This window comes from Glycine soja, chromosome 20 (assembly GCF_004193775.1).
Source record: "Glycine soja cultivar W05 chromosome 20, ASM419377v2, whole genome shotgun sequence".
Classification (NCBI taxonomy): Eukaryota; Viridiplantae; Streptophyta; class Magnoliopsida; order Fabales; family Fabaceae; genus Glycine; species Glycine soja.
Genome location: NC_041021.1, coordinates 1,186,970 through 1,203,660, shown reverse-complemented (window position 1 = coordinate 1,203,660; position 16,691 = coordinate 1,186,970). Strand labels below are relative to the sequence as shown.

Sequence of the window (16,691 nt, the reverse complement as noted above, 5' to 3'; positions counted from 1 at the left end):
TATTTATGTATATAAATTGATATGATTATTTTTACTTAATCAATAATGTTGACTTTAAGTGTTCAATATTTTTGTAAAAAAAAAGCTTCAATATGATCCCTAAAAAAGTTTTTCAATAGGTAGTTATATTAAAAATTAAAAATAAAATAGTCAAAAGGAGATCTTTATCGTCTCATAGCAATCTTACCAGGTTTGAGCAAAAGTATTTATGATAATTTATGAAAACAAGATCACTTGGGAAGAAATTTAAAGTAATTTTTTTGGCTATAAATATTAATTTTATTGTATTTTAAAATATATTAAAAGGACGATCAAATCAACATTTTTAATGAAATTTTAACATTTAATATATTTTTGATTTTCTAAAAAATATTAATTTCAATAAATAAATAGTTAATATGCTCAAGTTAAAATTGAATCGATATGATATTACTTGAATTAAATCTTTTGATAGAAATAATTTTTGATTAAAAATATTATTTTTTTCTGATAAACATGGGGATAAAGATAAAAAGAAATATAATTTTAATAAAAAAATTATTTTGAATTTCTTATCAAGTGTTCTTATTAAGGGCATCCGTTACCCAGACTTTAAAAATAATATTAATATTTGTTAATTAATTGTTATTAAAAAAATAGGAGCAAGAGCATTGCGTGCTCTTTTTGAAAAACCAACCAATGAAAACTACATTTATTATATGATTAAAAAATTAATAAAATAATAATAATAAGGTGGTGAAGGAAGAGAGGACGAAGGGAAAAAAGAAAAGAAAAGAAAGCAGTGAAGGAGAGAAAGATGGGTAAGAAGGAAGTGGCGTTGTTGTTGTTTGAGATGCGAGCCTATTCCGGTAGAAAGGGAACCTTCTCTGTACTTCTTCTCTTTCTCCTCTTGATTCTAATTCTTCCCATCATTTAAAGTTTCTTCCTTCGTTCACACTTTCTCTTCTCTTCTCTTCTTCTTCTTTGTTCAAAGACTTCACCTTTTTGTTCTAAACAGAGAGAAAAACTCGTTTTCTATTAAGGGTCTTGTTTATTTTTTCGTGGTAATGCTCGAATCGGTTCCTCACTGCATTCTGGGTGATTTAGGGATCGGTTAGTTTTTGTGGGGGTCTCATTAGCATTTCAAAGTTTCGTGCTTTTTTGTTGCTGGGTGTTGTGGAGAGCGAGAGAAAGAGAGAGAGAGGTTCTCGTTCTTGGTTCGTGATATTTGAAACATTGTTGTTGTTCAGTGGTTATTTTGGATTTTTTTTTCTATTTTCGGTGTAAATATTGTTTGATTGGTGAAATCTTAGATTCTCGTCGTTATAGTTGTCGCCTCCTCCTCCTTTGATATTATTTGATTCCCTGGAGGATTTGCAAAATTAAAAGAGGAAAAAAAAGGAAACTATTTTTAATTTGATTTTTTTTGTTAAAAAAAAAAACAATCACAGTCACCCCCTCTAATTTTATCGTGGGTTTTTTTTACCAATACTCTTCACTTGATTTGTTATTTTTAGACAATTTTAGTGATCAGTATTCTGGTGCCAAAGCATATATAGGATTTTACTTTTGCTTTTTTTGATTTTGTGAAAGAAAACCCCTATACCGAAAAAGGGGTAAGTAGAGTTTTTTTTGTTTTTGTTTTGAGGCAGTGACTGAGTTCTTTGTTGGATCATTAAATCTTATATGGGAATACCTGATAGTTCACTATTAGATCTAATAGAAAAGGTAAGGTCTTGGGTTTCTTGGGGAGGAAGTGATTTGTGTTATTTGTCTGAGAAATTTGATATGCTCCATCATAGTGGCTGCAAAATGTGTTGTGAGTGCAATAGAAATCTTGGTGAAATGAATCAGCAGCAGAATTACAATTGCAAAAGCTGTGGCCGTTGGTTGTGTGGGAAATGCATCCGGGGTTGTGACCTGTCGAATCGTGAATCTGATAACACTGGAATTAAGGAAACCATTCGTTCAAGCAAGTTCTGTTCAGATGCCAATAGTAGGAGGATGTGTTTTGAGGGTCAGAAGAAGTGCAGTGAGAAAGTGCACCCTTCTGTCTCTCCACAAGAGAGTCCAAGACAAAGTCCTGAGCCACCTTCTCCATGCTTTAGTGTTGAGAGTGATAGACTCGGTTCTCCTCTCAATGCTGAACTGAATCAGGGAACTCACTTCGATAGCTGTTTCCACGATCTGGATTATGGATGTTATCCTTGTTCTGTGGTCAACAAGCGTGTGAACTCATCTTGTACTCACCCTTCTTCGGTATCTACTCATCCACCTACCTTCAGGTAATCATATTTTCATCATCATTACGGGAAGTTATATGTTTTTGGTTTGTATTTTTTGGAATTTCATTAGAAAGTTGTTGCGTATCTGATATCTTAACATAATGGTGTTCCATGTTCTATTACTATTACAATTGAAAGGGTAAATTTTCATTGTTATTTTAATTGATGATGAATATATGTTCTCACATATATGTTTTCTTATCCTTGAATTTCGAGAACAAAATGATCCTTTATAATTGTTTGAAAACTAAAAGTTACTTGCATAATTCAAGTAGTCCCTCTTCCTCAAAACTCCTTTGTAGTTGATATGTGTTGTGTATAAATGTAGGAGTGATGAAGAGGGGATGGAGGAATCTAGGAAGCTCCTTCTCAGCCCATCGTCACGTACATATTGTGATACTTATTCAGATATAGATTCAAGTAGCGTTAGTGCTAGACATGACACTTACAACTATAATTCTGTGGGGTCGAGTCCTTCAGATAGCCCTTCTAGGATTGGTTTTACTTCTAGTAGGGCTGGGCTTCCTGAACAGAAGGGGCAGGAGAAAGGCCACATCCCTCAGAATGATGGTCCCTTGGGTCAACAAAGTATGGCTGTTTTAAGAAAGCCTGAACAAGGGACTGAGGATGCATATACTACTGCTTATTTTTCTGACGACTTGTCTATTTTCCGGAACCAGAATGAGAATTCGCAGAGGCCATTGGATTTTGAAAACAGTGGTCATATTTGGTTCCCCCCACCGCCTGATGATGAGAACGATGATGCAGAAGGTAATTTCTTTGCATATGATGACGAGGATGATGATATTGGTGACTCAGGTGCCTTGTTCTCATCCAGTTGCAGTCTATCTAATATGTTTCCTGGAAAGGAGAAACATAATGACGAAAACAAGGAACCTTTAAAATCAGTCATCCAAGGGCATTTTAGAGCTCTTGTTTCACAGCTTTTACAGGGAGAGGGAATTAAAGTTGGTAAGGAAAATGATTCTGAGGACTGGCTTGACATAGTTGCAACAGTAGCGTGGCAGGCTGCTAACTTTGTGAGACCAGATACCAGCAAAGGTGGCAGTATGGATCCAGGTGATTATGTGAAGGTCAAATGTGTGGCATCTGGAAGCCCAAGTGAGAGGTAACATATCTTCCGAAATTTGCCTATATACCTTGTAAATCCCTGCCTTGTTCCTAGGTACTTCTATGTGATTCACCATTAAATTATGATTTTTGGTTTTGTAGCACCCTTGTCAAAGGAGTAGTTTGCACAAAAAATATTAAGCACAAGCGCATGACCTCTCAATACAGAAAGCCTAGACTACTCCTTTTAGGTGGAGCTCTGGAATATCAGAAAGTTCCAAATCAATTGGCTTCTTTTGATACATTGTTACAGCAGGTGCCTTCATGACTCACATAGGATTATGTGTCTTTCCGTTTCAGTTTTTTTTTCTTTCTTCGAAAGAAATTCTCATTTGTAAATGCTGGCAGGAAAATGATCATCTGAAGATGATTATTTCGAAAATTGAGGCTCTTCGACCAAATGTTTTGCTGGTAGAAAAAAGTGTAGCTTCATGTGCGCAGGAATATTTGCTGGCAAAGGAAATCTCCTTGGTGTTGAATGTTAAAAGGCCTTTGCTGGAGCGTATAGCTCGGTGCACTGGCGCTCTTGTCACTCCATCAGTGGATTGTTTATCTAAAGCACGATTGGGGCACTGTGAGTTGTTCCGGTTAGACAGAATGATGGAAGATCATGAGACTACTCATCAGTTGAACAAAAAGCCAACCAAAACATTAATGTTTTTTGAAGGTTGTCCACGGCGGTTGGGTTGCACGGTATTCCTTTTTCTTTTTATTTTCTTCCATGTTTTTTTACATGTTTCTTTTTGTGTAAGGTATGGATATGGATGTGCAATGGTGTCTGTTTCTGATTTTGATTCTCATTATAGGTCTTGCTGAAGGGCACATGCCGTGAAGAACTAAAGAAAATTAAACATGTTGTGCAATATGCAGTTTTTGCAGCCTATCACTTATCTCTTGAGACTTCATTCCTTGCCGATGAGGGTGCTACCCTACCTAAAATGATAGTAAAAAACTCTACTGACATGCCAGAGAGTGCAACTGCTGACACTGATATTTCTATGATACCTAACTCCTTTTCTACAACCATGTGCCAATCAGAGGTTGACGATGCTTCTAGAGTGAAAGACTTTGCTGGCCTTGATTTAAAGCTTGAAAATTTGGGATCAGTGCCAGAGCATCTTGATGACCTTAGTTGTCATTCATATACAGGCACCATGGCAGGTTATAGAGCCGAGAGTGTACTCTCTGATTCATTCTATAATAATTTAACTTCTAATTTGACTGTAGAATCAGATTATTTACATCAGTGCAATGAATCAGACGGAGAGACTATATTTAGTACAAGAGACCTTTTGCAATCAGAATTGCAACAAGCCATGGTTCAAGACGAGAGGGAGTGTGGTGAAGTTGCTGACTCAAAAGACAAGCCTAATGAGGATGAGCTTTCTGGTGAATTCTTTTCTGCCACTGATGGTCATCAGAGCATATTGGTGTACTTTTCCAGTCATTGTGTATCAAAAGGAACTGTATGTGAACGTACTAGGTTGCTGCGCTTTAAATTTTATGGATCTTTTGATAAGCCTCTTGGGAGATATCTTCGTGATGATCTGTTTGATCAGGTAAGTTGTGTTTATTTTTGTGTTTTCTGGTACTAGTTATTTCTGAAGTGAAAGGACATGAATTGCTTTTTCCAGGCATGTTGCTGCCAGTCTTGTAAAGAGCCAGCAGAGGCTCACGTCCTATGTTTTACTCACCAGCAAGGAAATCTTACAATCAATGTTCGGTGCCTTCCCTCTGTGAAGTTACCAGGGGAAAGAGATGGCAAGATTTGGATGTGGCACCGGTGTCTGAGGTGTCCATTTGAGGATGGAGTTCCACCAGCAACTCAGAGAGTTGTTATGTCGAATGCTGCTTGGGGATTATCTTTTGGAAAGTTCTTGGAACTTAGCTTTTCAAACCATGCAACTGCAAATCGAGTTGCAACCTGTGGACATTCTTTGCAGAGGGATTGCCTCCGTTTCTATGGGTAAATCATCCAGACAAGGAATCACCAATCAATTTTTTGTTATGTAATTTGTGTTGGTTATCAATACTTGAAAGGTAACAAACAACCTTATGTGTAACAGGTTTGGGAGCATGGTTGCTTTCTTCCGGTATTCCCCTATTGATATTCTTTCTGTCCATCTACCTCCATCTGTGTTGGAATTTGGCCACATCCAAGAGGAGTGGATTATAAAGGAGGCAGGAGAGGTGATATAAAAAAGCTACAATATTTTCTTTGCTATTTTAAATGTAGTTCTGAACAATATATATATATATATACATACATATATGTATGTATGTATGTATGTATGTATATTCTAGAGTAATTGTAAATTTTAGTTTATCTGCTCCTTGGTATAAAAAATTAACTTCACTTTCCTTATTCTTTTGTGCAGCTTTTTATTAAAGTGGAAACCTTGTATGTGGAGATATCTAACGTGCTTGAACGGCTGGAAACAAAGATTGTGTCTCCTGGTATTGGAAATGAGTCGGCGGATACATGTGACATTCAAAACTACATACTGGATCTGAAAGATATGCTTCAAAGAGAAAGAACTGATTATCATGTAAGCAAGCTAGTGTATATATGCTGTCTATGTAATGTATCATTGTTGCCTTATGGTACTTGGTTTTGTAGAACCTTGTCAGGTTCAAGTGTTTTTATGTGTGCTTTACTGATGAATATACTTTAATACTTGTATCTAATTTCCTGTCCCCCCTCCTTTTCTTATGCATGTGTATGTAGTGTTTGCTACAGTCAGGCTCAGTGGCCACACAACCAGGGATGATGAAATTAGACATTCTGGAACTAAATCGGTTGAGGCGTTCTCTTCTTATTGGTTCACATGTTTGGGATCACCGACTATTCTCATTGGACTCTCTCATTAAAAGAAGTTTTAGCTCCAAGGTTAAACAAGAAAATGAATTATGTGCAGATGTTAAAGAGTTAAGAGTTGACTCACTTCACAAGGAGCAGAATTTTGATTGTGGACTTGAGCAAAATAATACTCGCCTTTCAAAATTGCATGAATCTCATGAGAGTCATATGCTTGCAGAGCCAGATGACACACTTGAACCTTGTGCTTCGGGATCATTTACATGTTATCTTGAGGGAGAGAAAGTACATTCAGATGGTGAACTTAACAGAACATTATCCGAGTGTTTCCCATCAAATGAGTCCAATCTTTCTGAGAGAATAGATTCTGCATGGACTGGAACTGATCAACCTCAAGCTAATGCCGTCCCAGCTGGAAGTATTCAGCGGCCGAATCAACATGATAGTCCTCCTTTTAGAAGGGTGTCACAACCAGTGAGAGTTCATTCTTTTGATTCAGCAGTAAGAGTTCAGGAAAGAATAAGAAAAATCTTGCCCTCATCTTTACATTTATCGACACTTAGATCTTTTCATGCTTCTGGAGATTACGGGAATATGGTTAGAGACCCCCTCTCTAACATATTGCGGTCTTACTTTCAAATGTTGCCATGGGAGACTCAGAAACTAAATCTGATTCTGAGCTCCACACCATCATTCATTTCCTCTGTGTCAGGCATAGCTGAAGGTGCTCGATTGCTACTTTCCCAAACATATCATGGTGATAGAGTTATTGCGGTCTATGACAATGATTACTCTAGCATAATATCCTATGCCCTTAGTTCCAAGGAATATGAAGATTGGGTGTCTGGTAAGTCAGATATGCAAGAGAGTAGGATTGCTCGTGAGAGAAGCAAAGAAGATTTAGCTACTTCTGGCTTTTCTGCATGGGGTAGTCTGGACTTGGATTATATCAATTATGGTAGTTATGGGTCTGAAGATGTTCCATCTTCTGTTGGTTCTCTTCTCAGGGACTCCAAAAAATCTTTACACTTGCAAATTTCCTTTGGCGATGATTCTGTGGGAGCTGGAGGTAAAGTGAATTTTTCTGTCACTTGCTATTTTGCACAGCAGTTTGAATCACTTAGAAAAAAATGCTGCCCCAATGAGGTTGATTTTGTGCGATCCATGAGCCGTTGCCGGAGATGGAGTGCACAAGGAGGGAAAAGTAATGTATATTTCGCTAAATCATTGGACGAGAGGTTTATTATTAAACAAGTGACAAAGACAGAATTGGAGTCCTTTGAAAAATTTGCACCTCAGTATTTCAAATACCTGATGGATGCCCTCAACTCAGGAGGGCCAACTTGTCTTGCCAAAATTCTTGGTATTTATCAGGTGAGAACTGAGAACTCAAGTCTTTATTTGACATTTTGTATACAGGCGCCAGACTGGTGTATAAATGTAAATTTTATGTTTACAATGTTTCTTGTTTTGGTGGCAGGTCACTGTCAAATACCCAAAAGGTGGCAAGGAAACAAAAATAGATCTGATGGTAATGGAGAATCTCTTTTACAAGAGAAACATATCCAGGGTATATGATCTCAAGGGCTCAGAAAGATCCAGGTATAATCCAGACACAACCGGGACAAACAAAGTGATGCTAGACATGAATTTGTTAGAAACATTGAGAACAAAACCCATATTTCTTGGGAGTAGGGCTAAGAGAAGACTGGAAAGAGCTGTATGGAATGACACATCCTTTTTGGCGGTAAGCTTTATTTTGGCTTCTAAACAACCTTAAATGGCTAAAGGTTACATCTAGCATTTTTAAATTAAGTTATACAGAATTATAATTTGCTTAGCACTTAGCTGTATCCATAAGTTATGCCTAAGTGTCCATGGTATCTCTTGAGGCTTGTTTATTATGTTAATCATGTGGCTTCTATAAAATGATCTCTTGACAAATTTCCCTTGAACCATGCATGCAAACAATGATTTCACTTTATGACAAATGTTTTAACTAGCCATTTCTTGGTCTTACCACTTACTTAAGTGTAGCAATTGCCTCTATTGCAAGGTTGTTACTTGTTACTTACTTTCTACAACATTTTTGGTTCTTCAGTCTGTTTATGTGATGGACTATTCTTTGCTGGTTGGGGTGGACGATGATAGCAAAGAACTGGTTTTGGGGATCATTGATTTCATGAGACAATACACATGGGACAAGCATTTAGAGACATGGGTGAAGGCATCAGGGATACTTGGGGGTCCAAAAAATGCTGCTCCCACAATAGTTTCTCCTAAGCAATACAAGAAAAGATTCAGGAAGGCCATGACTACATACTTTCTCACCTTACCTGATCAATGGTCATCCTGAAAATGTATAATCATATATTTTTTTTCCAAACAACACACAACAAGGGCAGAGGCAGTGGTCAAATGTACATGTTAGCCATGTATCCATATTCGATACTAAGTTGTTGTTTTGGATACACCTTGCTGTACTTTTTTTTTTCTTTCCCAATCTATTGTTCTAACTTAGAATATTACAATAATTTGAGAAATGAATATTTTGATATGTTCATAATGATTAATTACTGCTAACTTGTTTTCTTTGCCTCATCAGCTTGCCTCCAAATCAAAATGGTATGTTGGAATTATGTTAAATTCTTTGGAACCTTTGTACGTTTCTTTGTAAATTAGAATGCACGTTTAATGTAAAATATTAGGTAAAATGGCTATTGAACTGGCTTTGTAAAATAGAAAATGGGATTGGTGTATAATATAACAGGCTAATGATAGCAATAAAACTGATGAGAGGGAGAGGCATTACTATTAGTATTATTCTTAAAATAATTGTGAACTGAATTGAACCACGTCATGCTAAACTATATTTTAACCCTAATTAATTGTCGCAGGTATATATAACAGCTAACACACGAGGCAGATTAGGAAACTTGTGTTATTCATGTTTGAACTTTTAAACAAACTGGTTTTGAAGTTGAAAAAAAAAGTGTTTTTAAAGAGAGTTTGACTAAAAACTTGTTATGTTTAGATTTCTGTTCAAAATGCGGTGTAAATTTTTTAAGATAAATCTAATGGTTTACAAACACAGTTTTGCAAAAGAAAGGATCTGAATGTTTTTGTAAATCTCATTTTGTTCCAAAAGTATGTTTGTAACAATAAAGCAAACATAAACATGCACTTAAAAAGCCAAGTGAATGTATGTTCATTTTTAAATTTTGATCAATCAAGGCTATAATGTACTTAAAAGTAAATTAATAATGAATGTACTTTTAAACAATCATATGAATAAAACTATTAAAAAATTGGACGTGGTGGTTTCTGCTCAAATAAATCTTCATCTTTGGCACTACATTTTATTTATTTATTGCTTCTGGTACTTCATTTTTATTCATCTCATTTTGAATGAAGCTATGAATTTTACGGGTCTCACTAAATTATTTGAATTTTTTATTTTACAGAAATCACATAAAATTCACTTAATAATAAAATAGCATTATCATGGTGTCACAAAGATTATATTAAAAAATATAATTTGAAATAATTGACCATTTACGTTAAGTGCCTGTTTAGAGGTGGAAATAACATTAGAAGAATTATCATGATTAAAAGTTCCTATAAAGAAATAAATGCAATAATAATAGTTACAATATTTTTTGAAATAAATTAAATTAAACTGAGATACATTTTGAGCTTTGTGAATGGCTAATTATTAGCGTGCCTTTTGATTGGGCCTAAGATGGTGTTCTTTGAATGAATGATTTAATATTGCTGCTGCTGACGGAAGCTTGAGTTTCCGAGAATTCAATGGCTGTGCACTTTTTTTGCACATGCTTTGATAGGAAAGTGAGATGAAATTCTCTTGATAAGAGATCTTCGACTTTTCTTTTCTACATGTGCAGGCCACGTTCAGAGAGCTTACTAAATTGACTTCACATGAAGTCGTACATTTTGGACAATATTTTTGGATACGAAGAAAATGAGATATTTGTAAGACAAAAATAGTAACAAAATGAATAGTATTATAATGTGTTTGATTTGATGGTAAAATATATTGTGGTGAGTGTAAAATCATGATAAGCTCATCACCATAAAAGTAACTGACTTTTATTCGTTGCTTTTGAAAATTATTGTGAGTTGAACTTACTATCAATCCAAACATACATTTTGTCAGAAAATAATTTTTCAGTAAGATATAAAATAATTACATACGAAAATGTGAGATTTAATGTTAAGTTAAACTACCAACCACCTTGTGACATGTGTATGAAATATTGAAAGGTGATTCTTATACTACACATTGATAGCATGCCATTTAAAAACATTATATTTTAAATGTTATGACTTAAATTATGGTAGCATGACATTTTAAAAAACCTTAATATTTTTAGCAGGCTTAGCTAATGAATCAACCACTATGTTATAATTTCTTAAAAAGAATGTCAAGAGCAACTTCAAAACCAATCATAACATGAAAAAATTAAACAAATAATAATATAACGAACAAATATAATAATTTAAAGCAAGAATACATAGTCAACCTTCAATTTCAACATTAATCCATATTAATGACTTTTTTTTTTTATTTGTAACCAAAAAACTACATTCAGCAAAAAAAAGTAACAAAAAACTATAACGCGGCCAAGGGAGGTTGGCTCTCCTAATCATTTTCCTTCCATGACAAACACACATAACTTGAGTTCTAATTCAAGAATATTCTATTATGACTACTGCTTAACTTAAGGACTTGTCTTGGCCTTGGATTGGGTGACAACATTGATCCCTTCACCACAAAGTTTCTCCATCCAAAACAAAAAAGAATGCAGTAGTTCGATTACAAGGAAGAAAAAGCATGTTTCTTTGTTCTCCATCTGAAATATTTAAGACATTTAATTTGTTTAGGTAAAAGCTTTTAGAAACAAAATTAACTAACTAAAATATTTCTTGTCATATGATTAACTTTTTTTTTTCTTTTTGTTTTACCTTTAAAATATTAATCTTTTCTTTGCTACTATACGACTTGGAATGATTTAGGTTGTGTTTGGACACCTATTTCACCAGCGTTGAGGTAACATGCAAACACAATCTTAATTTGCTGAACCAACAAGTCTACAACTTAGATTTTGGGCCAACTTGGTTAAAAACAAAAATTGTTGTAGGATTCAGTTTTGAGCATGATGTATGAATGTGCCCTTGTGATAAATTAAATGCATTACATCTAGGTCACACATTCATATAATGTGCCCAAGCAAGCCTCTTTATGGGTGCATGAGGGATGATCTTTTTTTTTTTTTTTCCATTTTTGTTAGATAATTGCTAGAAGACTTTAAATTGGTGTGTTTCACAGCAAAAACAAGTTGCAATTCTTGCACTAGTAACAATGAATAACCAAGTTCACAATGCTTCACCATATTGAACAAATAAAGAAAACTTTCGAAATGGAAAGGATAAGATCCAATAGAATAATTTGTCTATGAACTTGAGAATAGCATTCATTGGGTCCTATTATAAAGGCAAGTACATATTCTTATTGGGTTATGTTCAACCATGTGCACTGCCAAATAGATGTAGGTGCAAGTTGATAAAAAATATTCAATTCTTCTCTACATTCTCTTTAATTATGTGAAGTTTTGTTACACAGTCAATACAAACTAAATTGAGTAATCAAGAATTGATGAAGATGTTATTTTGTTAACGAGAAGAAAGATGGCAAGCTCATTTATTAGGACGAGAAATAGATTCATTGAATTGACCTGTTCTAGGAGTTAATAGTTCTCTCCAATGGGTGAAGAAAGCATAGATTAAAAATTGTCATCAATGGTTGGAGGACGCACCATGGAAGGAGATGAAAAGGCAAATGAGAAGAGAAAATACACAAATAGCAAGTAGAGAAGATTGTCGCTTTAAAACTTACCCCATGTTAAGGCACACTCTTAGAGAAGAATAAGAGAAAAATAAATGTTTGTATTTGGTCATATGTACGAAACAACTATTTATAGTTTTAGAATATTGAATCGACTATTATTTTAACAGCCTAACTAATTCATATGATATTTAAGAGCTAAGCTAATTGACCAAAAAACTTAATAGAATTTTGAGTTGGGTAGCTGCAATAGGCAGTTGGTAAAAATACTTCATTTAAGTTTTGTTAAATAACATTTTAAATTTAATCTATTAATTTTGTTCACTTTATTATGCTTGTAGACTGATTCCACAATTTAGGAATGATAATTTAAACAAAGTTTATTGTTCAAACTATATTAAATTTAATCAAAATCTCCATCTGCACTCTCGAGACCCACCTCCTCTTCATCCGAATTTCTGTCTTGTATAGTATGTTCATCGATCATAGTAGATTGAACATTCACCTATGTTCATCTACTAGTAATTTACCATTTTTTTCCTTGTTCTATTTTTGCTACTAATTATAATTGGAGCTTCAAAACTATTTGGTAATCATAAACACCTGAGAGAACTCTTAAGAGAAAAGTAGAAAGTTAATATCAAGTCATCCTCAAAATATGTACACATCATCACTCTAGGAGTAATGCTACATATACAATACATAGATTTACAATTAGTCACAACAGGTGTCTGCTAAAAAAGAGCAACTACTAGTTCTTACTAAATATATATTCTTCTGTTCTATGAAAACTAATATACAGACACCTATAAAATTGTAACCAGTTGAAATTCTAAGCATTGTTCAAATAACATAACTCTTATTCAACTATGTGTAAGCAAAGCTCCTTTGGTTTGTGAGATATTCATATTCCCCAAGCTAACAGCAACACAGTGGATTCAATATTCGGCTTCATGGTTAATGTAATGAAAGTGGTTATGAAGCCACAGCTACTTCAATTCCTCCTTCGTTGATTGGCATAAAACTCACCCTTTTCTGCAAGAATTTTGATTCAACGCAAAAAAATTAGTCTTTATAAACAGGATTTTGTGATACAATATTGTAAAAAATAGTCATATGGACACACATAATATTCATACTCAAATAAAATAAAAATCTCAGTCCCTCTAATTTTTTTTTGAAGTCAATATGCATTATGCAAACTTCGTGCAACTATATCTTATGCAGAACCAACAAATTGAAATGAACATAACATGTAATATTTCAGATCTCAATACTCTTTTGCGGTTGCAGGGTAACTTAATTTCTCACGGGGGTCACATGCAGAGTATGTTAATGTATTGAAATCTTTCTGTTGTTGCATACTATTAATAAATAAGAATGATGATGTATAAAAAAAAAAAATAAGAATGATATTTATATAAGTGTACACTTTTTATTTTCATCTTATTTTCTTTTTATATCACATCATCTATCAAATATTAAAGTTTTCTCTTATCTCATTTTTCAACTCCTACAATTTAAAAAAGCGTGTGCCAGACAACATTAATTATTGTTTAAGCATTCTTTCGGCCCCATTATTCTTGAGACGCTTCTCAGCCATTAATATTAGTTTGTTCATCATTTTTTTTTGTATTTTGGCGAAACTCAATTAAAAAAGGTTTTAAAGGCATAAATTTTGGTAGAACTCTTAAAGAAAACCTTAACATGTTTTTTTTTTTTTTTTTCTGAATAAAACCTTAATATGGTTGTTCAAATATACCACCTCCGGAAATTTCTAATATCATTTTCCTAACAGATATTTTAGGAAGAGAAAATAATGACAAATTTCAAAACATAAGGTGGTTGATATCTGGCCTTTGAATCTTCAAATACACTCACATTCAAGGTAAAAATAATTAAGCTAAATGTCTCCTCTTCTTAAATCTACTTCACTATGAAATCTATCAAACTAAAGTAAAAGTTAATTTTTTCTTAAAAAAAGTTCAACAATAGGAGGAATAGCGTCATGAAATTTTTTAAAATTTCACATATTTTATACGACACAATTGTTAAATGCAACATAACTCTGTCACCAAATTCCAACGAATTCCTTAGACTGGTTTAAAAGAGCAAGTTTTTGTATAAATCCAAAAGAGGATTCTAATAATTAACATTAATAGAAAAAGAACCAGTTAACATTAAAACTCACGTTTAAAGATTAAACAATCGACAAAACCATGCCATGAAAACAAACTTCACATACCTTTGTACTCTCCTTAACACTTTGTTGGTCCAACACCACCATCTTTTCACCATTTTCCTTAGTTCCACCCTCATTTTCTCTGCTTCCATTGGCCTTATAAAGGTTCATGATCCTCTCAGCAGCCTCAGCCTCATCCTTGCAACCTTGAATCAATTTCTCCACTTCTGCTTTTGGAAGCCTCATTTTCAACCTCACACCACCACCATTATTACTATTCTCCTTATTATCGGTGTTGCTGCTTTGTTTCATGATTGAAAGATCAGAGGCAGACCTTCTAGTGAGCACAAGGCTCTCTAGGCGATCCTTGGCACTCATGTTGATGCCGGAACGAACCCTTCGCGGCGTCGTCTCCTTCGGAAGCTCCACAAGAAAATACAGCCTCTTAGGCTGCAAATCCTTGTGTGCTTCCAATGGCTTTGCTCTCACGCCATAGTGTTTAACCGCCTCAGAATCTAGCAAAACAAGACCAGGGTGATCCTTAAGCACTTCCCCAACTTTCACTGGTGTCTTCAATTTGAATGTCTCACCATCAATTTTCATAACCTTTGTGGTTTTCTTCGCACCAAATGTGTTACCCATTATAGCTAGCACCCCAATTGAACAAAATTTCTCTTTGGCCTTTTAGTTTTGTGAGGTTGAGGCACTATAGGGTATAGAGAATCAATGTCACTTTGTGATAAAATGAAACAGATTTTAATTATTCCTCACAAAAAACCAAAGGGGTAATGCTCACACACTTGAAATGAAAGAGTTCAAGATAAATACGTGGTTTAATAGTTATAGTTGTTCCTGAAATTGGGGTCCTTGGTCAACAAAGAAGGCATGCATTAGATAAAAAAAAAAGACAATTTTTTTAACGAATAGGCCAGAAGAGAAAACATTAAACTACGTATCATTTCGCTTTCAAGAGGACATAAAATATAAAATATAATATAACCAACGACTCTATTTGTCTCTTAAAAAGACCATAAGCTATAAGTTCAATTTTGTCAACAACCGTGCTTTAGTCTTCACACGAGGCCAAAATTATAAAACTTTCATAAATTGGACTTTGTGTGTTTTTTAAAGATAATTTTGTGTTTTTTTTTGGATATCTTCGAAGACTTGACAAACGATAATCGCGGCGTGGATTGAAGGGTTCGTGAAATTTCAAAGGCATAGCAATTTGTTGCATGTGAAGAAGAGATTTGTTCTGACTTTAGTTTGTTTGTACATGTGGAACTAGTACTTGAATTTAATCATTCAGGGATTTTTTTTTTCTAGGACTATAATTGAAGATTGGTTCCAGTTTAATTGAAACGTTTTAATATATTCCCATTTCACCAAAAAAAAAAAATAGAAAAGTTTTAAGGCATAGCAATTTATTTCCAACTTCCATTAAACTAACTGGAGTTTCTTTTGGTTATGTTTTATCTTCGTCAAAGTGAACAAAGGTGGGAATACTTGCAATAAATAAATAAACAGAATAAATATTTGGGAATTGAACACATACTAAAGGCCAAAATTGAAGTCCATGCATATACTCGGCTCATCAAATTAGAAGACCTTGTCCTTTCAATAATGAAATTGGACAAAATGGTGAATTGCTCATTGTACTTAAGAAAGCATCTTTCGTATGTCGTAGGGTACGATGATACGGTCTAAACATCCAGAAGCCCTTCAAAATTGTACTAAGAATCCCCATCAAGTTGTGTGGTGGGTTGCCTGGTCCTAGGGAAATTGTATTGTTGTTTAATTAATGCGAAGATAATAACATCACTGAATAAATTATGATAGATTTAAATTAAAATTACTATTAAATAATGTAGTTCTACATCATTTTAATTTTTGTTATTTTTTGGGGTAATTAATACTAGTTATTTGATAACTGAATTTTATATATCACACTATTATTCTATATTAATAGCATATATTATATCATTACTTTTTGAGTATACTGTACTCCTTAATATAGCAAGTGTTAGTTATTTGAATTCATAATTTTACTAAATCCTTATTTTAGTGTCTTATTTTACAAAAATGTTCATCTATTTTTTAACTGCATTTTTCACTCTTGTTTGTACCATTTTTTTAAAAAAATAAATGACCCTTTGCAAGGTTAACTAGGAACCAAGTAAGAAGTTTGCAAAATCAATTATTAAAATATATAACTAATGCTTATAATGTCAGAAACTAAAATAGAGGTTTACTTATTGTTTTTCATTTATAGTTGAATTATAGTTTATCAAAATTATAAACCCAAAGGTTAATTTGCTGCAATTAAAATCAAATATTCGGTTGAAACTTTATAAGTTGAAGAAATCATAAGACTATCTATCTATTTATAAGGTCCTTACTCATGAGTAATCCAAGCTTCAGTCCTGGGTT

General features: G+C 33.8%; 2 protein-coding genes across 3 annotated transcripts; one reads left to right on the top strand and one right to left on the bottom strand.

Moving 5' to 3' along the window:
* Window positions 1–730: 730 nt before the first annotated feature.
* Window positions 731–8,814, top strand: LOC114402801 (putative 1-phosphatidylinositol-3-phosphate 5-kinase FAB1C). 2 transcript variants are annotated; one of them, XM_028365479.1, is made up of 12 exons: window positions 731–2,264; window positions 2,593–3,393; window positions 3,498–3,651; window positions 3,744–4,088; window positions 4,202–4,556; window positions 4,656–4,954; window positions 5,030–5,361; window positions 5,462–5,585; window positions 5,774–5,944; window positions 6,124–7,587; window positions 7,694–7,960; window positions 8,315–8,786. In XM_028365479.1, the coding sequence occupies exons 1-12, from the start codon at window positions 1,666–1,668 to the stop codon at window positions 8,567–8,569; spliced, it is 5,166 nt and encodes a 1,721-aa protein (XP_028221280.1). In that variant the 5' UTR covers window positions 731–1,665; the 3' UTR covers window positions 8,570–8,786. The 2 variants fall into 2 exon arrangements, with proteins under 2 accessions (XP_028221280.1, XP_028221279.1); XM_028365478.1 differs by having other exon boundaries at window positions 4,202–4,954; window positions 8,315–8,814.
* A 3,874-nt stretch (window positions 8,815–12,688) lies between these two features.
* Window positions 12,689–15,083, bottom strand: LOC114401711 (uncharacterized protein At1g66480-like). The gene is made up of 2 exons (XM_028364285.1): window positions 14,325–15,083; window positions 12,689–13,114 (listed from the first exon to the last, which is right to left on the bottom strand). The coding sequence occupies exons 1-2, from the start codon at window positions 14,901–14,903 to the stop codon at window positions 13,055–13,057; spliced, it is 639 nt and encodes a 212-aa protein (XP_028220086.1). The 5' UTR covers window positions 14,904–15,083; the 3' UTR covers window positions 12,689–13,054.
* Between the last annotated feature and the right edge of the window lie 1,608 nt (window positions 15,084–16,691).